The sequence below is a fragment of the Carcharodon carcharias genome, chromosome 18 (genome assembly GCF_017639515.1).
Source record: "Carcharodon carcharias isolate sCarCar2 chromosome 18, sCarCar2.pri, whole genome shotgun sequence".
NCBI classification, from domain to species: Eukaryota; Metazoa; Chordata; class Chondrichthyes; order Lamniformes; family Lamnidae; genus Carcharodon; species Carcharodon carcharias.
The window spans coordinates 76603526-76630708 of record NC_054484.1 but is presented as its reverse complement, the minus strand read 5'-3'; the positions used below and the strand labels follow the sequence as shown (position 1 = coordinate 76630708).

Genomic DNA, 27183 nt, shown 5'->3' with positions numbered 1-27183 from the left:
ATTAAATAACAAAGTTTTAAACTTATTATCTAGAATGTATACTTTGAAGAAAATCATTTGCCGAATTATAGGAACAGATTTACTTAAATCGGATACAAGGGGCAGAATTTAATATAGGTGACGGGGGTCTCACACCTTGGTTGGAAAGCTGGTGACAGTCCCACGTGGCTCTCTTCAGGAAGGCCCACTGCATTAAGTGCCAATCAGGCACTTAACTGGACAATGGCAGGCCTTCCCCGGGTGCAAGGACCCCCAGGTGCAGGTCCCATCCCCCCCATCCAACCCTGAGAGCTGCCAGCCAATTGAAGGCCGGAACTTCTTCATTGCTCAGCAGCACAACCAGGGAGACATGAAATTCCACCCAAGGGGTTGATTAGCTGATCAATAACCCAAACTTAAATTAAGCAAGACTTTTACATTTTGTCATACATTCGTTTATGATGCAGTTAACTCTTGCACAAATTACTCACCATTCTTTATTCTTCTTGTTGAAGATGCTAACCCGAATGGATTCACCGCCTCTTCCCATCTGCTGCCCTGATTGGTCATTACAGACCAGTACAAATACACTTGGTTGGTCTTGTCGAGCCACATGGAGGCCTGAATGTGAGCAAATTGGAACTGTATTATACAGAAATCATTAGCTTTTTGCCTCTACAATAACAGCTCTCACAAGAAATAACTCTTACAAACCACTCATTTCTACTGCCGCCACACCCCTCAATATACACAGAAATTATGAACTCACCAATGTGATTCCATGCACAGAGGAAAACAGGTTTGATCCTATGCCTGAATTCAGCTACATTCTCACTGAGAGATGTGGAGTAGAGTAGAGTACAGTGTCTGAACACAGGTCAGGAGTAATCTGAAGCAAATACTGTCCACTGTCTGACTATTTGGCTGATGGGACCATTAACCGAATGTTGGTGATTCAACTTCCTTAACTACAGTTGTCTACTTGGCCTTGGAAACAGGTAATTAAACCAAAAAATGTTTTAAAATTCCCAACAGCAGGACCGGAAGTGGGCAATACTTCTGGTCTCCTGTCAGGAGCCGGCTCCTACACAATGCTAATTAAAGTACTGGCAGCATGCACAGGAGACACGTGTAATCACACCATAGGAGTGGGCATTCATTGGTGGACCCCACATCAACCTGGATTAGGGCCTCAAAAAGCTCTGGGAGCTGCAAGTTATGCAAAATATATGAATCATCAGAGCTCCCTAGGAAAAGAGCACAGACATACATAGATCCATAAGACCATAAGACATAGGAGCAGAAATTAGGCTAATCGGCCCATCAAGTCTGCTCTGCCATTCAATCATGGCTGATAAGTTTCTCAACCCCATTCTCCTGCCTTCTCCCCGTAACCTTTGATCCCCTTATCAACCAAGAACCTATCTATCTCGGTCTTAAGTACACTCAATGACCTGGCCTCCACAGCCTTCTGTGGCAATCCTTTGCTTATGGTCACAAGCCAGTTGCGCATTCAAAGAGTGAAAGCTCTTGCAATTCAAAAATGCCACTGGCTGATCCCTTGCACTCTAAGGAAATGAGCAATGATGTGAAGCCTAATGCCCTGGCCATCTAGCTGTCCTCGTCTGTGGAGCAAATGATTAATTCCTTCACACGGCATAAGGGGACATTGGTCACATCCTTTACGCCCCTGCATGTGGCAGCCTGTGATAGGCCACATATAGCACCCATGGAGCCCTGGAAAGCACCTGCAGTAGGAAAATTGAGTGCCGCAGTCACCTTGGTGGGGTGGGCAGGGGGCCATTGGCATGGGGTTCTTGCCAATTCCATGTGGCTGCAGATCTTGCTGCACAATCCCACATATTTCAGTGATACACTACCTGGGACAGCCTCAATCATCTCTGGCATTGTCTCTTCAATATCTGAAGGTAGTTAGTTCTTGCCCTGAGGATGTAGCGATGCATCAGTGCCTGTCTTCTACGATGCCTTCCCTGGATGGCTGCATCCTGACCAACCACTCCCTCTGGTGCTGCCTGTTGCTGGCTTTGCGACCTCTGTTGTTGACCGACAAGAGCCCTCCCTTTGTCACATCCGCTTCTGCTGCTCCTGACCCCACCCTCTGTCCTCCCTTGGATCCCTCTCCCACTCTTCCCAGTCCCAGGTCCAACTCTACTCCGCCACCACCACCACCCCTCACCCCCCACTCACCCCTGACATGCCCTTGCCAGTCCCAAGCGTCCATGTAAGCTGCCATTCTCCTGCCCCCTTCCTTGTGCCACAGAGATCAACAAATGGAAACCACGGACCTCCAACATAAATGCATAAAACCGACTGTTGTACACCACCTTTAAACAAATATGACCCAGGGGCCATAAAATGTGCCTCTGACTTAATCTCGAAAATAGGACTTAATTACAAAAAGGTTTTAATATAATGAGCATTCATGGCTTGCAAATGTATTTCAAGTAAGGGATAGTGTGAAGCCCATTCTGCCACTCCCTATGGCAGGTTGAGATGTAGAGATTAAGTCAGTGCTGTGGTAAATTGAGATTTTTGGCTCCAACCTAATTAAACCACCTCCCTTGCCACATTTCCCACTCTTAAAGGCCCCATAAAATACTGCCCATTTTCTCCTTCCTCCCACAGCCAGCTCACATTCTCCAACAGCATTATTTATTTTATTCCCTTCCCCAATTACCACTTCCTCAATGTATTATCATTCCACTGAAAGGGCAGCACAAGCAGTTCTCAGGATTCTACCCATGCCATTGGCTGCCGACAATTCAATGAACAGAACTGCAGAGGACAAAGATTCCTCGCAAATCTTGTGGGAAAGCATCTAACTTCAGCTCCATTCCAGCAAAAACAAAATGACAGGGTACAACATGTAAAATCTCAATCCAGCAATTCAAAGATTTTCAAGCCTCTCAGATCTAACACTCGCTAAGCAATTTTCAGACATAGGATGGAATTCACAATGTGTAAGCAATAATAATCATCATGTAAAGTAACTATGGTAACCAGACATCTCACATCACTATCTCCACCAGGAATTTGCTCATTTCTGCCTTCCTATCCCCCTTGTTACCTGTGGTGAAATTCACACAAGCAAAGTTTACTTGTGTGAAGTTTTTTTTTAAAAACTCGGCACTGCTAGCTCTTTAGAGTTTTGGAGTACAAAGCTGGTATTCTCATTCTATTTTCATTCTAGATGTGAATCTTCTATCGATTTTGAAATTAAAAAAAGGGAACAAAAACCAGTACGTGCTTTAAGCTAATATTTAACCAGTTTTTTATGAACTAATTCAGGGTAAGCTGAACCTTTAGCTCTGCAACAAATTAAATACACTCATTTGGGTAATTCATTGGGATCATCAATTGAGGAAGTGACATTTTAACCTTGTGCACTGATGTCCATAGATGGGTTGGGGGTGGGGGGAAAGAGAGATATGGGAGAGAGGGGATTATGTAATAAAAACATAATACAAGCCAGGAGTAGGCCATATGGCTCTAGAGGAGCTAGAGGCGCACCCGCAATTCAGTAAGGCCATAGCTGATCTTTTACATCAATTTTATTTTCTCGCCTGATTCCCAGATCTCTTGAATCTCTGGGCACCCACACATCTATCGATCTCAGTCTTAATACATTCAATGACTCCACATCCACAGTCTTCTGAGGCAGAGAATGCCAAAAATTCACAATGCTCTGAGCGAAAGAATTTTGCCTCATAAGAACGTAAGAAATAGAATGAGCACTGTCGGTGTACCTGCATCACATGGACTGCAACAGTTCAAGAAGGGGGCTTACCATCATCATCTCAAGATCAATTAGGGATGGGCAATAAATCATGGCCTAGCCAGCGATGCCCACACCCTGTGAACAAATAAAAAAAGTAGGCATTTGGCCCTTCGAGCCTGCTCTGCCAGTCAATAAGATCCTGGTTGATTTGATGTGGCCTTAACTCCACTTTACTGCCCATCTCCCATAACCCACCACTCCCCTGTCAACCAAAAATCTGTCTAACTCAGCCTCGGATACATTCAATGACCCGGCCTTCATTGCTTTCTGGGGGAGAAAATTTCAAACACTCATGACCTCAGAGAAGAAGAAATTTCTCCTCATCTCTGTCTTAAATGGGAAACCCCTTATTTTGCAACTGAGCCCCCTAGTTATAGATTCTCCTATGAGTGGAAACATCCTCTCAGCATCTACCCTGTCAAGCCTCCTCAGAATCTTACAAGTTTCAATGTTTCAACATGGCTACATACATTTAAGTAAGAAACACAAGCAATAGGGAAATAAAGTCAAGTCAAGGCCAGGTAAAATAAAATTACATAAGGAAACCAAAGTAAAATAAAGTTAACGCAAGGAAAATAAATTGAAGCCATGGCAGGACAGCTTGGTTGTGTGGAATGCGTGTCCTGTAATGTGTGGGATATTGTGAACGCTACCAGTGTCCTAGATACCCACATATGCAGGAACTGCTGCTAGCTTCAGAACCTTGAGCTCCGGGTTTTGGAGCTCGAGCAGAGGTTGGAGTCACTTGGTGCACCCGTGAGGCTGAGAGCTATGTGGATAGCAGGATAGCACATTCAGAGAGGTGGTCGCACCACAGCTTAGGAGCCTGGAGGCAGAAAGGAAATGGGTGACACTAGGCAGTCCAGGAAAATTAGGCAGGTAGTGCAGGAGTCCACTGGGGCGGGGGGGGGGGGGGGCACTCACCAATTTGTTTTCCATTTTGGATACAGGTGAGGGTGTTGGTTCCTCAGAGGAATGCAGTCAAAGCCAAGTTTGTGGCACAACAGGCAGCTCTGCTGTACAGGAGAGGAGAAAGAAGAGGGAGAAAGAGTGGTAGTAATAGGGATTTGTTAGTTAGGGGAACAGACGGGCATTTCTGTGACCACAGATGTGCCTCCAGGGTGGTATGTTGCCTCCCTGGTGCCAGGGTCAAGGGTGTCACGGAGCAGCTGCAGGACATTCTTCTGGGTGAGGGTGGTCAGCCAGAGGTTAAGGTCCAATTGGTACCAACAACTCAGGTAGGAAAGGGTATGAGGTCCTGAAAGCAGGTTTCAGGGAATTAGGAAGGAGATTGAAAAGCAGGACCTCTAAAGCAATAATCTCAGGATTACTCCCAGACCCACGTGCAAGTGAATGTAGAAATAGGAGAATTGTGTGAATAAACGTGTGGCTGAAAAGTTGGTGGAGGAGGGAGGGCATCAGATTTCAGAGGTATTGGCACTGGTTCTGGGGAAGATGGAACCTGTACAAGCCAGACAGTCTACACCTGAACAGGACTGAGAAGAATATGCTCGCAGGGAGATTTGCTAGGCAGTGGTCCATCCAGCAGTTTTCGGCTCCTGTCATGGCATGTGTGACATGCACGCCCTTGTGGTCCCTCGCTCAGACAATGTAGTAGTTGAGCAGGTGCTAGTGCTTGGAGCGAGGGTGTTGCTATGAGGCCTTGTACTGGTCTCTCTGGTGTTGGTTATGATAAAGCTGTGTTCTAGGCATTTCGTCAGGAGCAGGTTGGTGTTGGATTTCCTTACCCCTCAATGCCAATTACAACTCCCCAGGGGTCTGTGTCCTTCCCAACTCTGGCGTTGAAGTCGCCAAGGAGGATCAGTTCATCACCCGTTGGTACTCAGGCTAGGGATTGTTCGAGACTGGAGTAAAATTCCTCTTTGGACTCATCTGTAGTATCCAGTGCTGGGGCGCACACGCTGAGGACTGTAGCACATTAGTTCTGGGTTAGGGTGAGCCGAAGGGTTATGAGGCGCTCACTTACCCAGCTGGTTTGTTTTTAATGGCAAAGCCAATCCTGTGGAGGCAGCAATCTTCTACTGGTTTACCTTTCCAGAAGAAGGTGCAACTGCCAGCTTGTTCCTGGAGTTGGCTTTCCCCTGCCCGCCGGATCTCACTTAGGGTGTAATGTCAATGTCAAAATGTCTGAGCTCCCGGGCAGCAATAGCAGTAAGCCATTCCAGTCTGTTGCTGTTGGGATTGTCCATGAGGGTCCTTATATTCCAGGTCCCAACATTCATGCTGAGGGGGTGGAAGATGCCTGTGCATGAGTTTTTGAGAGTTCTGTGCTGGAGCACTGTGTACAGTATTGGTCTCCTTATTTAAGGAAGGATGTAAGTGCACCAAAAGCAGTTCAAGAAGGTTTACTAGACTAATACATGGAATGGGCGAGTTGTCTTATGAGGAAAGGCTGGACAGGTTAGGCTTGTATCCACTGGGATTTAGAAGAGTAAGAGGTGACTTAATTGAAACATATAAAATCCCGAGGGGACTTGACAGGGTGGATGTGGAAAGAACATTTCCTCTTGTGGGAGAATCTAGAACTAGGGGTCACTTTAGGAATAAGGGGCTACCCATTTAGGACAGAGATAAGGTGAATATTTTTCTCTCAAGAGGGTTGAGAGTCTTTGGAACTCTTCCTCAAAAGAGGATGAAGGTAGAATCTTTGAATATTTTTAAGGCAGAGGTAGTTAGACTCTTGATAAGCAAGGGGGTAAAAGGTAATTGGAAGTAAGCAGGAATGTGGAATTGAGATTAAAATCAGTTCAGTCATGATCTTTTTGAATGGTGCAGCAGGCTCAAAGGGCCAAGTGGCCTACTGCTGTTCCTGATTCAAATGTTTATATATTTGTATGTTTTCAATCTTCCAAATTCAAATGAGCATAGGCGCAAACTGCTCAATCTTTCTGCATAAGACCACCCCCTTCACCCCAGGAATCAGCCTAATAAACCTTCTGAACTGCTTCCAAAGCAAGCATTCCCCACCTTAAATAGAGCTCAGAACTGTAGACAGAACTTGAAGTGTGGTCTCACTGACACCCTGTACAGCTGTAGCTAGACTTCCCTACTTTTATACTCCGTCCCCCTTGCAATGAAGGCCCAACATTCCACTTGCCTTACTGATTACGTGCTGTATCTGCATGCTGACTTTGTGTGTTTCATGAAAAAGGACTCCCAGATCTCGCTGTACAGCAGCATTCTGCTATCTCTATTTATATAATACTCTTTTTTTAAATCTCAATACTAAATGGCCAAGCACTTACTCTGAGACTGTGACCCCATGTTCTCGATTCTCCAGGCAGGGAAACATTCTCCCAGCATCTACCCTGTCAATCCCTTTAAGAATTTAATAAGCTTAAAATAGATTACATCTCATTCACTAGACTCCTGAGAATAAAGGGTTGGTCTACTCTATAGTTCCTCATAGCAGAATCCCCTAAGCCCAGGAAACCATCCAGTAAACCGTTGTTTCACTCCCTCCAAGTCAAGCATGTTCACCTTCAAGTTATGGACCAAAACTGTACACAGTGCTCCAGGTGTGGTCTCACCAAAGCCCTATATAGTTGTTATAAAATGCATTTACTCTTATACTTAAGCTCCTTGGTAATGAAGTCTTACATACTATTTGTTTTCCTAATTACTTGCTATATCAGCATGTCAACTTTGTAATTCATGAACAAGACTCATTCATATCAACCCAGGCCTGATCAGCCAAATCTTCCACCTCCCATATATGTTGAAGGAGAGACTCTGAAATATGTTGAGCACTTCCCATACCTTATAAAAATAAAATCAAAAAACTGCGGATGCTGGAAATCCAAAACAAAAACAGAATTACCTGCAAAAACTCAGCAGGTCTGGCAGCATCGGCGGAGAAGAAAAAAGAGTTGACATTTCGAGTCCTCATGAACCTTCAACAGAACTAGGTGAATCCAAGGAGAGGGGTGAAATATAAGCTGGTTTAAGGTTGGGGGGGGGAGGGGGGAGAAGAGAAATGGAGGTGGGGTTTGGTTGTAGGGACAAGCAAGCAGTGATAGGTGCAGATAATCAAAAGATATCACAGACAAAAGAACACAGAGGTGTTGAAGTTGGTGATATTATCTAAACGAATGTGCTAATTAAGAATGGATGGTAGGGCACTCAAGGCATAGCTCTAGTGGGGGTGGGGGGGGGGGCATAAAAGATTTAAAAATAATGGAAATAGGTGGGAAAAGAAAAATCTATATAAATTATTGGAAAACAAAAGGAAGGGGGAAGAAACAGAAAGGGGGTGGGGATGGAGGAGAGAGCTCAAGACCTAAAGTTGTTGAATTCAATATTCAGTCTGGAAGGCTGTAAAGTGCCTAGTCGGAAGATGAGGTGCTGTTCCTCCAGTTTGCGTTGGGCTTCACTGGAACAATGCAGCAAGCCAAGGACAGACATGTGGGCAAGAGAGCAGGGTAGAGTGTTAAAATGGCAAGCGACAGGGAGGTTTGGGTCATTCTTGCGGACAGACCGCAGGTGTTCTGCAAAGCGGTCACCCAGTTTACATTTGGTCTCTCCAGTGAGGAAGAGACCACATTGGGAGCAACGAATGCAGTAGACTAAGTTGGGGGAAATGCAAGTGAAGTGCTGCTTCACTTGAAAGGAGTGTTGGGCCCTTGGACGGTGAGGAGAGAGGAAGTGAAGGGGCAGGTGTTACATCTTTTGCGTGGGCATGGGGAGGTGCCATAGGTAGGGGTTGAGGAGTAGAGGGTGATGGAGGAGTGGACCAGCTTGTCTCGGAGGGAACGATCCCTACAGAATGCTGCCGGGGCGGGGGTGAAGGGAAGATGTGTTTGGTGGTGGCATCATGCTGGAGTTGGCGGAAATAGCGGAGGATGATCCTTTGAATGCGGAAGCTAGTGGGGCGATAAGTGAGGACAAGGGGTCCCTATCATGTTTCTGAGAGGGAGGAGAAGGCATGAGGGTGGATGCGCGGGGGATGGGCCGGACACGGTTGAGGATCCTGTCAACGACCGTGGGTGGAAAACCTCGGTTAAGGAAGAAGGAGGATATGTCAGAGGAACCGTTTTTGAAGGTAGCATCATCAGAACAGATGCGACGGAGGCGAAGGAACTGAGAGAATGGGATGGAGTCCTTACAGGAAGCGGGGTGTGAGGAGCTGTAGTCAAGGTAGCTGTGGGAGTCGGTAGGCTTGTAATGGATATTGGTGGACAGTCTATCACCAGAGATTGAGACAGAGAGGTCAAGGAAGGGAAGGGAAGTGTCAGAGATGGACCACGTGAAAATGATGGAGGGGTGGAGATTGGAAGCAAAATTAATAAATTTTTCCAAGTCCCGACGAGAGCATGAAGCAGCACCGAAGTAATCATCGATGTACCGGAGAAAGAGTTGTGGAAGGGGACCGGAGTAGGACTGGAACAAGGAATGTTCCACATACCCTATAAAGAGACAGGCACAGCTGGGGCCCATGCGGATACCCATAGCCACACCTTTTATTTGCAGCAAGTGAGAGGAGTTGAAGGAGAAATTGTTCAGTGTGAGAACAAGTTCAGCCAGGCGGAGGAGAGTAGTGGTGGATGGGGATTGTTCGGGCCTCTGTTCGAGGAAGAAGCTAAGGGCCCTCAGACCATCCTGGTGGGGGATGGAGGTGTAGAGGGATTGGACATCCATGGTGAAGAGGAAATGGTTGGGGCCAGGGAACTGGAAATTGTTGATGTGACGTAAGGTGTCAGAAGAATCACGGATGTCATCACGCCTTCTCTTTTACTATCTCTATGTCTCGTTAGTTTATGATCATATTCTGCTTTCTCTTTTTCAATTTCTCATCCTCCTTTGCTAAATTCTAAAATCCTCATTTCTCAGGTTTACTACTCTTGTCAACATTATAAACTATTTCCTTTAATCTAATACTAACTTTCAACTTCTCTCGTTGGCCACAATTGAACTATTTTCCTTGTGGGGTTTTTATTCCTTAAAGGAATATCTATTTGATGTTTATAATTAATTAATTCTTTAAATGTTTGCCACTGTTGGTCAATTGAAATATCTTTTAATCTAGTTTCCCCAATATATCCAGCCAATTTGCCCCTCACAAATAGATAGTTTGTTTTGTTCAAATTTAAAGGTCCTGGTTCCAGACTAAACCAAATCACTCTCAAACTCAATATAAAATTCTATGATATTATGATCATGCTTCCTCAGAGGCTCCTTTGCCACAAGGTTATTGATTAACACTGTTGCATTGCACAATACTAGATTCCCTTTTTGCTTCCTTGACATGATCATGAAACTCTATCCTGAATGTATTCCACAAACTCATCCTCCACATTATTACTGCAAATTTGGTTTGTCCAGTCTAAATGAGAATTGAAGACCCCCATGATTCCTTTATTACTCTTGTTACATGCACCTCTAAATTCCTGCTTTATAGCTGACATTATAATGACTGTTAGAGAGCCTATAAACTAATCCCACCAGGATTTTCTGCCCCTTGTTTCTTAGTCCCATCCAAACTGACTCTACTTCTTGATTTCTTAAGCTAAGACTATTTTTCTCTACTTTATTTATTCTATCCTTTATTACAGCGCTACCTAATTCCACCTCCCCCCCCCCCCCCCCCCCCCCCCCCCCCCCCCCCCTCCCGCCCCCCTCCCCCCCAAGGCCTGAAAATCACAGTGACCCTCTGCTAGGGGCTGTGAAAGTGGGTAATGGGGTGGGGGAAAGGTTTCATATTCAGGGATTTTTAAAAACCTACCTTTTCGGGACAGGCCATGTCCACAATTTAACAAAACACAAGGTCTTAAAGGAGTCTCATTGCTGTTAACATTGGAGTCAGAGCTGCACACCAGCCACTGCTGCCTCTGAGCTCATGACCCCAGAATCTCCTCTCATGAATCCCCAGTTTGGAAAGCTCTGCTTTATTATAAGGGCTATCCCTCCTCCTTTTCCATTTTGCCTTTCCATTCTAAAAGTCAAATATCAAGGAAAGTTTATTTTCTAACCTTGGTCACTCTGCAACCACAGACTGGGTTTAATGTGCCACCACCACTCCACACCCCCCAACAGGTTCGAGGCCTGAGGAAGGTGGGGACACGTTAAATCCAGCAGGCAGACTGCTCACCTGATCCTCCCTGTCCCCACCACAATCATGCCAATGGCAGGGGTGGTACTGGGCAGCCTATCCACTAATGGGCCAATTCCGCTGCATCAGCTTTTAACCACCAGTAAGAGAGGCCAATACCAAGCAGCTAGCACAGTAGGTTTCCTTGGTGGTTGGTAAGGGAGCCTTTTTAAAATCACCCAATTGGAGGCTCCCTCCAAGGTGTAACCCTCCCTACCCATCAGGTTTCCCCCATGGCCTCTCAAATCCCAGCTCAGACCCCTACCCCGTGAACCCTAAACACTGGCAAAGTTTCCATTGCAGCTCACTTCCTCATCACCTTAATGCAGTATCAGCAATGGCCACTTCTTCCACTGGCACTACCAGTGCATCGAGAGCTGCCAGTCTCTGATTGGCTGGCAGCTCTCGCAGTTGGGTCTTCCTGTCCCCTAGGGGCAGAAATGCCACCTCAAGCTTATTAACAGCCAATAGTTTTTCAGACAGCAGAGACCAGGGCTGGTGATGATTTGCGATTCCTACTGTGAAAACATGATATTCCTTTTTCCTTCAGTCACTATAGTGCACAGCAAACATAATCAGACATGGTTTCAACTTACCTTCATAACACTTCCAGCATGTTACCAACCTGTGGCCACCAGCATTGCCTCCTTTACCACAGGCTTTCCCATTGCTCATTTGCTAGCCTTCCCAATTAATGGCCCTCACCTCATATTTGGCACTTCCTTTCCACTATACCACAACCACACACTGCCACTTGTACCATGTCCAATCTTCACATCACAACCAAGTCTATGGAAGATACACAGTAATTCAAAAACTTTAAAAGAAATGTAACACTTAAAAGTTGTGTCAGTCTTTCTCGCTTACCTTCCCCCTGAAGGACACATTTGCTGGGATCAACTGCCTTTGTGACAATGATTCCGAATACCTCAAATCCATCACATTGTCCCGCTCTCTCCTGGGGCTGGAATTGTATTCCATCGTCCTCTCCAGGGTGAGTGCTGTAACCAATCTTGTTCAGCTGTTTCAACCGGTTGACTACTACACATTTGGTTAGTAGGATTTCCACATGAGAGCCACTGGTCAACAAGTACTCTGTGAAATCCACTCCAGTCTTCATATCTGCCAGGATCTGCTCCAGCTGAATCTGCTGCAGATTCAGGGAGTTCTCCTTTTGGACTCTCAGCTCCTCCAGTTCTTTCAAAAGTCTGTTCCGATGTTTCTCCAGTGCCCTGATATAATCGTCTGTAAAGTTATTAATTTCTTCAGTTATCATTCTCAATCGCTCTTCTACCAACTGCCTAGTAGCAGCAATCTTTTGCAAAGTCTCCTGTAATGCACAGATGTGTGGCTGTGTTTGCTTCAGAAGTTCCCTGATGAAGCTGCCATGTTTGCTAATGACACCAGCAATAAAGTCACAGTTATGGTCACGGTGATCCACCATACAACAATCCCTGCAGATCAGGCGATCACATGTCTCACAAAACATCCTCAACTCCTCTGCAGGATGAACAGAGCAAATGATGGGCCTAACGATTCTCTCACTTTCACCTTGTAGGTCGTTCAGGGCCACTGTGTTGTGCGAAGCAGTCATCTTCTGCCTCCTGCAGGGAGGATTAGTTTTACAGCTTAAATATTGTGATCACCAAGGTTATTTTCAGTTTTTGATTAGATAAATTTAATCATAATGTGGTCATCCTCATATCATTTCATAATTCTCAGCAAAGCTATATTCCTTTGAGAAAGAAAGACTCAACGAGAAGAACGAACCATCGCTGGCTAACTAAGGAAGTGATGGATGGTATCAAATTGAAAAAAATGTGTAAAATGTTGCAAAGGTTAGTAGTGGGCCAGAAGATTGGGAAAATTTTAGAAAGCAGCACAGGATAACTATGAAAAAGATAAAGAGGTAGAAAAATGATTATGAGAGCAAACTAGTAAGAAATATAAAAATAGACTGCAAGATCTTCTACAAGTATATAAAAAGAAAGAGAGTACCTAAAGTAAACGTTTGTCTGGGAAATTCGTAATGGGAAACAAGGAAGTGGTTGAGACTTGGACCTGATATTTTGTATCTGTCTTCCCGGTAGAAGACAGTTAAAAGCATCTCAATAATAGTAGAAAATCAGGAGGCAAAAGGGAGAGGGAAATGTAAAACAATTACTAGAGAAAAAATATTAGGCAAACTAAAGGGGCTAAAGGCTGACAAATCCCCTGAACTTGAGAGCCTCGATCCTAGGGTCTTGAAAGAAGTGGCTGCAGAGATAATGGATGCATTGGTTGTAATCTTCCAAAAATGCCCAAGATTCTGGAAAGGTCCCAGGGTTTCAGAAAACTGCAAACGTAAAGCCCCTATTCAGGAAAAGAGGGAGACAGAAAGCTGGAAACTATAGACCAGTTAACTTAACACTTGTCAGTGGGAAAATGCTGGAATGTATTGCTAGAAATAGTAGCAGGCCATGTAGAAAATCATAATACAATCAAGCAGAGTCAACATGGCTTTATGAAAGGGAAATCATGTCTGACAAATTGACTGGAGATCTTTGAGGCCATGATGAGCAGGGTGGATAAAGGGGAGACCAATAAATGTAATGCATTTGGATTTTTAAAAGGCATTTGATAAGGTGGCACATAAAAAGTTGCTGTACAAGAAAAGAAGTCATGGGTTTGACAGTAATATGTTAACATGGATAAAAGATTGGCTAACAGGAAAGAGAACAGCCAGGATAAATAGGTCATTTTCAGATTGGCAAACTGTAACTAGTGGGGTGCCACAGGGATCAGTGCTGGGGCCTCAACTGTTTACAATCTATATTAATGACATGGATGAATCGACAGTGTATTGCAGCCAAATTTTCTGACACACAAAGATAGGTAGGAAAGCATATTGTGAGGAAGACACAAGGAATCTGCAAAGGGGTAAAGATGGGTTACCTGTGTGGGAAATACTTTGGCAGATGGGGTGTAATATGGAAAAATGAGAGATTATCCACTTTGGTAGGAAGAATAGAAAAGCAGAATATTATGTAGAGAGAGAGATTGCAGATCGCTGCAGTACAGACGGAGCTGGGTGTCCTTGTGCATGAAACACAAAATGTCAGCATGCAGATACAGGAAGTAAATAGGAAAGCAAATGGAATGTTGGCCTTTATTTCTTGTTTACTTCATCCTCCATACAGAGGAGTCTTGCTGCAACTGTACAGGGCATTGGTGATACCATACCTAGAATACTGTGTACAGTTTTGGGCTCCTTATGTAAGGAGAGATTTATTGTACTGGAAGCAGTCCAGAGAAGGTTGATTCTTGGGACAAAGTGTTGTTTCTTGAGGAATGGTTAAACAGGTTGGGCCTATATGCATTGGAGTTTAGAAGAACAACAGGTGATCTTGAACCATATAATAGTCTGATGGGGCTTCACAGGGCAGTTGCTGAAAGGATATTTCCCCTTGAGGGGAAATCTAGAACTAGGCAGCATAGTTTCAGAATAAGGGATCACCCATATAAGACAGATGAACAGAAATTTATTCTCAACGGGTTGTTATTCTTTGGAGTTCTCTACTCCAGAGAGCAGTGGAGGGCTGGGTCATTGGATATATTCAAGGCTGAGTCAAACAGATTTTTGTACTATCTGGGAGTCAAGGGTTATGGGGAACAGGTAGGAAAGTGAAGTTGAGGCTAAGATCAGATCAGATCAGACATGATCGTATTGAATGGCAGCACAGAGTTGAGGGGCCATATGGTATACTCCCGCTCCCATTTCTTATGTTGAGTTTGAAAAGTGTAATTTACTTAATAATCTAATCCTTATTTAATAGAGAATTTTATAATGAAATTACATCTATTGTGTTCCTTTTTATTGACCAGTTTTTTTTCCCTCAAAGTCCATAAACATGTTGTTGCCTCACTAATCTGTGTCCACCTCTCCTGGAACTCCATGTTTTAAATTCTCTAATCAAGTTTCTAACTAACTCCACTCTCCTGCTCCCGATTCCATCCCCCTCTCTAGCAACTGTCTGAGATTAAACCAGACTATACAGGGATTTGGTGTCACACTTGAACCTGAGCTGAGCTTCTGGTCACATATTCGCACCATAACTCAGGCTGCCTATTGTAACCTCCATAACATCATCTGGCTCCTCCCCTATCTTAGCTCACCTGATACTGAAACCTTCAACCATGCCTTTGTTACTCCAAGGCTTGACTATTCCAACTCACTCCTGGTCGGCCTCCCATGTTCTTCCATCCTTAAAAATGAGCTCATCCAAAACTTGCACCAAGTCCCATTCATATGTCACCCCTGTGCTTGCTAACCTACATTGGCTCAGGGTTAAGCAACATCTCTATATCAAAATACACATCTTTGTTTTCAAATCCCTCAATGGCTTCGTCCTCTCCCTATCTCTGTAATCTTCTCCAGCCCCACAACCCACCAAGATATCTGGAATCCTCTAATTCTGGCCTCTTGAGCATCCCCAGTTTTAATTGCTCCACCATTGATGGCTGTCTCTTCAGTTGCCTGGGCCCTAACCTCAAATTCCCTCCCTAAACCTCTCTACTTTGCTTTCTTTCTTTAAGAAACTCTTTAAAACCTACCTCTTTGACCAAGCTTTGGGTCATCTGCCAGGTTTAAACTTTGTTCTATAAAAGATCTTGTAATAAATGAGATCTCTGTCGATAGTACAACATCATTGTTCTATACACATAATAAATTCAGCTTTGAGAACGCATAAAGAGAAACCAGTAAGATCCCAATGACCAAACAAGAGTCTTACCTGTGTGCTTTGGAGCAGAAGTCACACAGATTTGTTGAGCAGATATGACATCTCCTTTCAGCATTTCCATCGTTACAAAGATCACAAACTATCCTGTAGTCGGATCTCTTCAGACTCTCTTGTAAAACTTCATTCAGAATCAGATGGTTATTGGTCAGCCCTCGCAGACCAGCAGCGGGTACATGCACCTCAAAATCACAGACTGGGCACAGGATGCAGGCCCCAGGCTCGGCGGAGTCTAGCGAGCCCCCAGATCCAGACTCACCTTCCCTCGGAGGCCTGGGAACGGAGAACTGCTCCAAGCCTCTCAAACAGTCTAGGCAGAACGTATGGAGACAAGGCAAGATCTTCGGATCGGTGAAAATGTTTTTGCAAACCAAACATTTTGTTCTGAAGCTCCGTGGAGATTGTGAACTTGTCGAGCATGGTGCAGAAATCTTTTCCTGACACTCAGACATTTTTGGATAATACACACACACACCCCTAAATCCCAAGTACATTAAAAAATCTCAAAAACCCAAAAAATCCTCAAGCATCCTAAATAGTCGATATCAATAGTTAAATCAGATTTTAAATCTGAATCTTTAAATACTTTCGTTCTTAAATTGATTTATTCCAAAATTGCTTATTGATCTTTCAAAACGCTCCGCCCATTTTCTCTACAATATCCAATGCAAATTCCTAATGAAGACGATTCAAGACGTCGTCAGCTGCAGAATGTTAATTCACTGCTTCATTTCATTCTTGTGGAGATATGCACTTGTCGTCAAATGATCAAATATGTTACGTTTCCAATTACTTTGTGATTAATCGTTTAATTTAATAACACTGCTTAATATTATATTGCAGGCTACCAACCATATAGCATCAAACAGCACCAGCCGTTCTAAATTAAATCAAACTTTCCCTGGTCTCAAGTCCGAACACATTCCCCGTTCTTCACTCAACCAGAACCAACTCCGACAACTTTCTTTCTTTAGGTTTTCCCACTGAAAATTGTTTAAATCCTCATTGTACAAAAGCAGATTACGTAACGACGAACTGTTAGTCTACATTAAAGTTGCCAACAAAAAATTCGAAACTTTTCTTCTAAATTCGTCACTTTCAATCATTAAATCATTCCCTAACTTCTCTTGTGATTGACAGAAAGGCAGACCAACCAGCAGTTTGCACACCCAGCTCAATCCACCAATCTAAAATGGGAAGGATGGCCTAACAGTGCTTCAGAGTTTTCCCTGCGACGAGAGTTTCCTGCGAGCTTCAAGTAGCAGCGAGCGGGCGCTGCTGCCATTGCAGGTTTGGAGGGCTAGTGTCAAGGAATACATCCTGTCCAAGTCGTTTCGTGCGTGTTTACAAAATACATTTACACCTGTCAAATTTCCATGAAAGCAAAACACTGAAAACACGCAGCAACATCTGTGGATTAATGACAGCCTTAGTTCAGTTGGTAGCATGCTTATCTCGAAGTCAGAAGGTTGTGGGTTCAAGTCCCACTCTAGCAGGTAATATGAGGCTGCCACCTTATAGTAGTGAGGGTATGTTCCACTGTTCGAAGTCTCCATCTTTCACTTGAGATGGAAACAAGGCATTATGTTCTCTCTTGAGTCAATGTAAAATATTCCATAGAGCACTATTTTAACAAGAGGAAAAAGAAAGACTTGCATTTATATAGCACCTTTCCCAATCTCAGGGCATCCCAAAGAACTTCACAGCCAATTAAGTATTTTTGAAATTTAGTCACTATTGTAATGTACGAAATGAGGCAGCACACAGCGAGATCCTACAAATAACAATGCAATAATGATCAAATATCTGCACGACAAAAACAGAAAATGTTGGAAAAACTTAGCAGATCCAGCAGCATCTGTGGAGGGAGAAACAGAGTTAACATTTCATGTCCAAGTGACCCTTCTTCAGAGCTGAAGAGAAGTGGAAATGTGATGAAATTTATACTGTTTAAGGGGGGTGGGGCAGGTGGAGCTGGTTAGAAAGCCAGCGATAGGTGGGGTCAAAGGAGAGATTGACAAAAATGTTATGAACTAAAGAACAAAGGGAGTGTTAATGGTAGTGGTAAAGGCTAAAAAAGGTGTTGGTAGTGGTATAAAGGTAAGAAAGCAGAATGTGATAATAACAACAAGGGTGGCATTGTGTGAAAGAACAACTTGTAACAAGTGACAGATGGCCCTGTAGGGGATGGGGATGGGGTGGGGGTGGGGGGATGGGGATGGGGTGGGGGTGGGGGTGGGGGGAGGGGGAGGGGGCGGCGGTGGGGAAAAAGGATGGAAAATGGGATAGAAGAGGGGATAACAAAGGGGATAAAACCATGGATAAATGAATAAAAATATAAATAAGTGGATAAAAAATAAAAATGAATGTAGAGAGGATTAAATAAGGGGGTGAGGATGGAGGAAAAATTTCTTGGTCTGAAGTTGTTGAACTCAATGTTAAGTCTGGAAAGCTGTAAAGTCCCTATTTGGAAGATGAGGTGCTGTTCCTCCAGTTTGCGTTGAGCTTCACTGGAACATTGCAGCAGGCCAAGGACGGACATGTGGGCATGAGAGCAGGATGGTGTGTTGAAATGGCAAGCGACAGGAAGGTCTGGGTCATGCTTGCAGAAAGACAAGAGCTATTCCACAAAGCAGTCACCCAGTCTGCATTTGGTCTCCCCAATGTAGAGGAGACCACATTGGAAGTGGTCTACTCAGTTCCCCAAATGCAGACTGGGTGACCGCTTTGCGGAACACCTCTGGTCTGCTTGCAAGCATGATCAGTTAAACATGGAAACCCGATGTTGCTGACCAAGTTTCTATGTTCCTTCACTAATTTTGCTACACCAGTGCCTCCACAATGGACCCAGTATTGAGATCCATGTCAGAGCGTGACATCAAGGTGTCTATCCACTAATTACCCACAAAATCGGCTAGAAAATTTTAGGGTTTATCTATTAAGAATTAAGTAAATTTTTCACACATAATAAGCAACATTTCCACTTTTTTTTGGATTATGCAGGCAATTTATTTAAGTACAGACAGCCACTATAAATCTTTTACATGGCTGTGCACACATGTTTATTTAAAGCAACCAACTTGTGTGCAGCCTATACAGGAATATTGAGGTTGCTGCAACTTCCAGGGACCATTGTTTATATGTCTTAATTACTGCCAAGCAACCTCTCTGGCACTGAAAATTTAATTTTACAAATGTAGAGTCTTATTCTTTCAGAATATAATTATTGATAGAGATTTTTTAACTGAAAATTAATACCTTTTTTACTTTTGCTTTCTGTCTCTTTTATATCTCTTCCTTAATCCCATTTTTCTTTCCCTCATTTATTTCACTTTCTGTACATGATATTACAATGAATAAAATATCCTAATTTATACTTTTTGGTTTAGACTCTGCATATCTCAATGAAGATTGTTCAATCTACGTGTCTGTTCACTTGTGAACAGGGTATTTACTATTCACAAGCTTATTATGGATGATTACACCAGAGAAGTAAACAGATCAACACTGAAGATGGACTCCTGTCCCTCCCACACTACTCACCACCACCCTAACACCCCATCATTAACAGCACTGTGTTCTGATGAAGGGTCTCATCCCAAATATTAACCTACTTCCCCTTCCATCACATGTAAACAGAACAATCCCAGTTCACCTGTGCACACTACTGTAAGATATGTATGATATTGTTAAGATATTAATTTATTAAAGCCAGTGTTCACATCAAAAGCCTGTAGAGTGTACAAATGAAAGATGAGCTGTTGTTTCAGGAGTTTTTGTTGAGATCCAATGTAACAGTGTTACAGACAAACAGAAAGTCATAGGGAACTCAGGGCTACACTTGCTGCATATTTGGCAAAGTCTATCCTGTTTTAGACTCCTCAACATAGAGAAGACCACCCTGTCAACTTCAGAGTTGTCAACACTGGGTTACCCTAGGCAAGAGATTTTAAGTTCCAAGAGAGTTACATGTGGAAGTTGCACTATTTGTAAAAGAGCCTGTCATCATACTTAATAAGGTAAATAGCCATTGTCCACGAGGGTCCAAAGGCATCTGAGGGGTACCTCTCTGCATCAATCATGGGGCAAGGCAAAGAGGCTGTCCCCAGTGAACTACCATACCCATATTCTGTAAAAAATGCCTTTTGTGGAATAAAGCTCTTTAAGAATAGAACTGAATGTCATCTCACCCATTGTTAACTTGGTCCATCAAAACAACATGGCATTGGACTTGTTTCCTAACCTATTTGGGGGTGGGAGAATGACATCCTAAATTGGACATTTTGCACCCATTTTCTGCCGGGCAAACAAATGCAATACTGTTCAATTTCATCTATATTAAGTGTAAAAAAACAAAAAAGTATGACACACCATTTCAACCCATATCAAGAAAATTACTAGGTACCTCTTCCCTCTCTTTAATAAACCCAGAATAGACTTTGAACTCTTGTTTGACTCTTTCCATCCACTTGCACCTTAGAGTGGAATTTAATTGCCTGATGGGGCAGAGAATGTTGGGGAATGCCCATCAGTTCCATGGAGGAGGCTTGACTGTACTAACTGCCATTCAGGCCCCTGAAAGTTGCCAACCAATTAGAGGTTGGCAGCTTCTTATTGCTGTCAGTGCCACCACGAGCAGTGGCAGCTGCTGTCAATTCACCCACCAGCAACCCAGGATCACCAAGGGACCCCATGCCAAAGGTGAATGAGGGTGGGATGAGAATTGTGGGTGGGTTTCACGGGAGAGATGTAGGACAGAAGGGTAGGAGGCAAAGACAGTGGAGTGGCTTTCAATGGCCAGTCCCCCTCCCAATACTGAGTCCCTCAGTCAGGTATAGAGTGTCTGATAATGAGAGGCTCTCTATCCTTCCAGGAAGCCACTGGCAAACCCGATAGGGTTTAATGGGAGGCCTTCTGAGGGCACGGGAAAGCCAGGCAGCTCCCATTTAACCCCTGAGCTACCACTAAATTGTGATGGGCTCAGGGGTAATGAGTGTCAATTGGCTCATTAATCAGCCTAATTGACATCCTGTCGCCACCAACTGAGAATCCCATTTCAGTCCTTCCGCTCTTCAACTTAAGTGGTGGGTTGTGGGGTGGGGTGGGGTGAGGGGTGCGCGGTGGAGGTGAGGTGCTGCTGCTGCTGGGAGACTGATGTGAGATTTCTCCCATGATTAAATGCACCCAGCCACTATGTTTTCTATTGTGATCAGCTGGATTAAATTCCACTCTGAGTCTATGTTTACAGTTAACAATAACAACAAATTGTGTCTTTAATAGAGTAAAACCTCCTAAAGTATTTCACAGGAATAATTATCAAATAAAATTTGACACCATGCCACAAAAGGAGATATTAGGAAAGGTGACCAAATGCTTGCTCAAACAGGCCATAAGGAACATCTTAAGGGAATAGAAAGTGGCAGAGAGCTTTAGGAAGAGAATTCTAGGATTCCTTAGGACCTTGCCAACTGAAGAAACAGCCACCAATGGTAGAGTGAAGAAATTGTAGCACAGAGATCCCAGAGAATAGTAGGGCTGGAGGAGATTACATTATTCGGGAGGGGCAAGATCATGGAGAGATTTGAAAACAAGGATGAGAATGCTAAAATTGAAGCATTGTCAGCAAATATAGGTCAGTAAGCAGAAGGCTGATGGGTAAAGGGGACTTGGTGAGGGTTAGGATATGGGCAACAGAGCTTTGGATGATTTCAAGTTTACGAAGAGTGTGTTGGGGAGAAAGCCAGAAGGTACTCAAATGGGAAGGTAACAAAGGCATGGACATATATGATGTTTCTTAGGGGATAACATTGGTAACTCATCTCCTGACTCCCAAAGCCTATCCATTATCTATAAGACACAAATTGGGAGTGGGATGGAACACTCTTCACTTATCTGGACGTATGCAGCTCCAATAAAACATAAGATGGTCAAACCCATCTAGGACAAAGCAGCCTTATTGCTCTGGGGAGATAGTGCTGTTGTGGTGATGTCACTGGACTAGTAATTTACAGTCCCACGCCAATACTCTTTGGCACATGGGTTTAAATGGCAGCTGGTGAAATTTAAATTCAATTACTTAATAAATCTGGAATTGAAAGCAAATGTCAGTAACGGTGACCATAAAACGACCTTCAATTGTTGGAAAAACCTATCTAGTTCACTCATGTCCTTTAAGGAAGAAAATCTGCGGTCCTTACCTGGTCTGGCCTACATGTGACTCCAGACCTACATAATGTAATTGACTCTTATAGCCTGCCCACTGATTTCAAGGGCAATTAGGGATGACAAACAAATGCTGGCTTTGCAGGTGATGCTCACGTCCCACAAAAGAATAACAAAAAAAAAACCTGCTTGATCAACACCCCATCACTACCTTAAACATTCAGTCACCCCACCATAGTGTGTACTGGCAGCAGTGTGCACCATCTACAAGATACACTGCAGCAACTTGCCAAGGCTCACACCCCCAACCATCTAGAAAAACACGGACAGCAGACACATCGGAACACCATCACCTGCAGCTTCCCCACCACACAAAGTCACACACCATCCTCTTTTGAAAATATAGTGCCATTTCTTCACTGTCATTGGGTCTAAATTTATTCAAAAAGGGAGGGAAATGGAAAACAGGAAATTATAGGCCAGTTAGCTTAACATCTGTCATAGGGAAAATGTTAGGAGCTATTATTAAAGAAGCTATAGCAGTGCACTTGGAAAAATTCAAGGTAATCAGACACAGTCAACATGGTTTTGAGGAAGGGAAATCATATTTACCCAATTTATTGGAGGCCTTTGAAGAAATAACATATACTTGTTGATAAAGGGGAACCTGTGGATATACTGTATATAGATTTCCAGAAGACATTTGATAAGGTGCCACATCAAAGGTTATTGTGGGGTAACATATTAGTATGGATAGAAGATTGGCTAGCTAACAGGAAACAGAGGGTAGCCATAAATGGGTCTTTTTCTGGTTAGCAGGATATAACAATTGGTGTGCTACAGGGATCAGTTCTGGCGCCTCAACTTTTTACAATTTATAACTTGGATGAAGGGACAGATAGTATGGTTGCTAAATTTGCTGACAACACAAAAATAGGTAGAATAGTAAGATGTAAAGAGGACACAAGGAGGCTACAAAGGAATGTAGATAGGTTAAGTGAGTGCGCAAAGAAATGGCAAATGGAATATAATGTGGGAAAATGTGAAATTGTCCATCTTGGCAGAAACTTAAAAAAGAAGCATGTTGTCTAAAGGTGAGAAATTGCAGAGCTCCGAGGTTCAGAGGAATCTAGGGGTTGTAGTGCATGAATCACAAAAGGCTAGTATGCAGGTACAGCAAGTAATTAGGAAAGCAAAAAGAATTTTATAGTTTATTGCAAGGGGAATTGAATACAAAAGTAGGGAGGTTATGCTTCAGTTATACAGGGCATTGGTGAGATCACATTGAGAGTTCTGTGTATATTATTGGTCTCCTTATTTAAGGAAGGATGTAAATGCATTGAAAGCAGTTCAGAGAAGGTTTACTAAACTAATACCTGGAATGTATGGGTTGTCTTATGAGGAAAGGTTGGATAGGCTAGGCTTGTATTTGCTGGACTTTAGAAGAGTAAGAGGTGACTTGATTGAAACATATTAGATCCTGAGGGGACTTGACAGGGTGGATGTGGAGAGGATGTTTCCTCTTGTTGGATAATCTAGAACTAGGGGGTCACTGTTTAAAAATAAGGGATCATCCATTTAGGACAAAGATGAGGAGAATTTTTTTCTCTCAGAGGGTCATGAGTCTTTAGAAGTCTCTTCCTCAAAAGGCAGTGGAGGCAGAATCTTTGAATATTTTTAAAGCAGAGGTAGCTAGACTCTTGATAAGCAAGGAGGCAAAAGGTTATTGGGGATAGGCAGATATGGGGAGCTGAGGTTAAAATCCGGTCAGCCATCATTATTTTGAATGGCAGAGCAGGCTCAAAGGGCTGTTTGACCTACTCCTGCTCCTAATTCCTATGTTTGTATATTCGTACATTTTCATTTTTCTAAACTCCAGTGAGTATAGGCCCAAACAGCCAAATGTTTTGATGGAAAAAATAGGAAGCATATTATCTAAATGGTGAGAGAGATTGCAGAGCTCTGAGATACAGAGGGATCTAGGGGTCCTAGTGCATGAATCACAAAAGGTTAGTTTGCAGTACAGCAAGTAATTAAGAAAGTTATTAGAATATAATCATTTATTGCAAGGGGAATTGAATACAAAAGTAGGGAGGTTATGCTTCAGTTATACAGGGCATTGATGCGACCACATCTAGAGTCCTGTTTACATATATGACATGTCATGTCATCTCTTTGATCAGTTTGTTACACTTTTCAAATGGATAACAATCTGAAAACCGTTACATGGATCTTATATATCTGTGGGCTCTCAATTTGGTCACATGTCTTAGTCACCAGCCTACACTGGAAGTTCACATGTTTCAAATTGCTACAGCTACTTTATCAAATAGCCTCTTAGGCCTGATATGCTCAATACCTACAGGCTTTTAAGTGGTTAGTCCCACATTTTAACCACAAAGCTGATCATATTTTGTTCAGACTGAGCTTCTAAATGCAGTATAAGAAAATACAACTGCAATCCATAAAGTAGTTACCTCTATTTATTTTGCACTTCCTGTCCTTTTAACTATTTTTTAGTATGGACTTAGCATGCTGGTGTTGAGCAATGTCTTTAACCAAAATGCATAGTTCCTCCAGAGAAACATGCAGTGAATTAAGTGTAGAACAGATTTACACAGTAGCACAATAGAAAAAGAATGTAATCATTATAGGAGCACAATACAAACTAATAAGTGTGATGTTCTGATAAATGCAATAATGCATTGTAATTCCCCCTCCCACCCCACCCCCATGTCCCCCAACTCCCACTGGCAGAAGACATTGCTACAAAGTTACTGAAGAAACTTGCATAAAGTAAAACTGAGTGATTATCTGGTTGAGAAAAGAGTGAAGGTTATACTATTGGTATATACTGAAATCATTTCACCATTGGAATAGGGCACATGCTTTAGCCATGCAAAGATTGAGAGTTGATGTGGATGCTATTCTTTGGCAAACTAAACAGAATAAGTGCCTTAAAATATTCTTAAATTGACTATTTAATTTACTGGCAGTTCATTGGACTTTTTTGAGATTATTTTACCCTCTTGGTTTCAATGTGATGAGAACTCAGGGCAAGAATTGGATTCCCAGGTTAAGCATGTGCCTTGAATTAATGCATGTCTAAAGGTCTTTGTCAACAATTAGGAAATGGTGGTGAAACAAAATTTACAACCTCATCCTACACAGGTAGAGTTAAGTTATTAATGAGTTCTTTCATGACATATTAATCAAATTAGCTTTCCTACATAATGGATAATAAAGTAAATATACTTGCCTGAACGTTAGCCCATCCACCAGTAAAATAAATTGGGGTATATTTTACAAAATAATGGTGAGGCTAACAGCACTCACTGTTATTCATGCACAAACCAAAATTCAACCTCCCCAAACAAATAACACACGAGTCTGGAATTTGCTGTCCACGACATGCTGCTCTCCTGTAAAATATGTAAAAACAGCATCCAGGTCCACACCCAAATGTGATGTGAAGTTCCTGTAATTGGTACTTGTATGGTAGATATGGACTAGGCTCACCACAGAAGATTAGTGCTTGTCCACTCCAGTCTAAGTGCCCTTCTAATAACATGGTAAGTTTTAATTACATTCAAACAACCTCCCTGGCATAGAAAATTCACTTTTGCAAGTTTGGAGACCGTTTCTTTCTCTTTTAATTATTATTTAAAAGACAGTTAAATATTTTAATTTAACTTTTTCTTACTGAATCTTTTATATCTATCCCTTAATCTAAACTATATTCTTCCCACTTTATTTTCTGTACATGATTTTACGAGTAAATTAAATTTTTTAACCTATATTTCCAGATGTAGATTCTACATATCTCAGTGAGGTTTTTCAGTTTGATATCCCTTCACTTGTGAACAAGGTCCTTGCCATTCATTAGTTTATTGTGGATGATTGCACAGGAGAAGTAACTAGATCAACACTGCTGATGCATCCCTGGCCCTCCCTATCCCTCCCCCACCCAATTTGATGAATGATTTCCACCCTCAAATGTTAACCTGCTTCCCCTCCAGCCACACAGACAGACCCACCCCACATCACCAGTATACCTTCTTGTAAAAAATTGTAGGATATAGTTGAGAGATTAACTTAATAAAGTCAGTATTCACGTCAAAATTGTGTAGGAGAAAGAGATGTTTCATTGAGATCCACTGTTGCAGTGTTATGACCAAACATAGGGAATTGATTACACATGTAAATAAAAATGGGCCTTCGGCAAAGTAGTCAGCTAACCTGTGTTAGACTCCCCAATATAAAAGAGAGTTTCCAACACTGAGGTAACCTAGACAAGAGACTTTCAGTCACAGGTTAACCGCATATGCAAACTAATAACTCAGTGTCTCTCATACTCAATGTTTGTAAGATTTGCTTGTTGTAGAATAAAGCTCTTTACAAATATAATGAATGGCACTTCACCAAGTGTTAACTTGATCCACCAGAACAACATGACATTGGACATTAAGATAAAAGCAAAATACTGCGAGGCTGGAAATTTGAAACAAGAACAGAAAATGCTGGAAAAACTCAGAATGTCTAACAGCATCTCTGGAGATTAAAAAACACCGTTAACGTTTCGAATCCATATGACTGTATGCTCTGAAGCATACAGATATATAGACTCGAAACGTTAACATTTTTTTTCTCTCCACAGCTGCTGTTAGACCTACTGATGACATTGGTCATGTTTCTCAACCTATCGGCATGGGAGATTTGCACCTTAAATTGAACCATTTAGCACCCATTTTCTGCCTGAGAAACAGGTGCAATGCTGTTCCATTTCATCTGTCATTAAGTGTTAAAGCTCAAAAAATATGACACTCAATTTAAACCAATTTCAAGAAAATTATTAAGTACCTCTTCCTGTTCTTCTAGATTGGAATTTGAAGTCTTGTTTGACTCTCCTTCCACTTGTACCTCATTCTGTGTTTAAGGTTTACAACAAAAACTTGCATTTATGTAATGTCTTTAACATAGCAAAACATATCTGAATTTGAAAATGAATTGAATATTCCAACTGATACTTCTTGATCCCAAGCTCTGAAATGCTCAATAATAATTCTTCGATCTGATTGGCTAAAGAGATGCAAAGTTGCTTGCTGTGTCCTAGATGGCCTATACATACCTTGCAGACAATGTCCCAGAAACCACCATAACCATAATTAAAGCAAATCACTACGCGCCCAGGAAACCTGAAATGAAAACATAAAATACTGGAAAAACTCGGGCTTCAAACTCCACAGATGCTGCCAGACCTGTTGAGCTTTTACAGTATTTTCTGTTTTCATTTTGCCACCAGCGCCATCCCTTGGTGCATCCTGTCCCACTGGCAGGGCAGACCCACCGGAGGCGGT

General features: G+C 42.7%; 1 protein-coding gene across 4 annotated transcripts in view; it reads right to left on the bottom strand.

The window, feature by feature from the left end:
* trim45 (tripartite motif containing 45) overlaps positions 1 to 16786 on the bottom strand; it is a 71045-nt gene extending 54259 nt beyond the window's left edge. For all 4 annotated transcript variants that reach the window (XR_005945757.1, XR_005945758.1, XM_041210563.1 and 1 more), the window contains exons 1-3: positions 15659 to 16786; positions 11754 to 12490; positions 471 to 600 (exon numbers count right to left, since the gene is read on the bottom strand). Coding sequence is in view for 2 of the 4 variants with exons in the window: in XM_041210563.1 (XP_041066497.1) it covers positions 471 to 600; positions 11754 to 12490; positions 15659 to 16158 (1367 nt within the window). In the remaining 2 variants the exon portion in view is untranslated. The remainder of the gene's footprint in view (positions 1 to 470; positions 601 to 11753; positions 12491 to 15658) is intronic.
* Positions 16787 to 27183: the final 10397 nt, after the last annotated feature.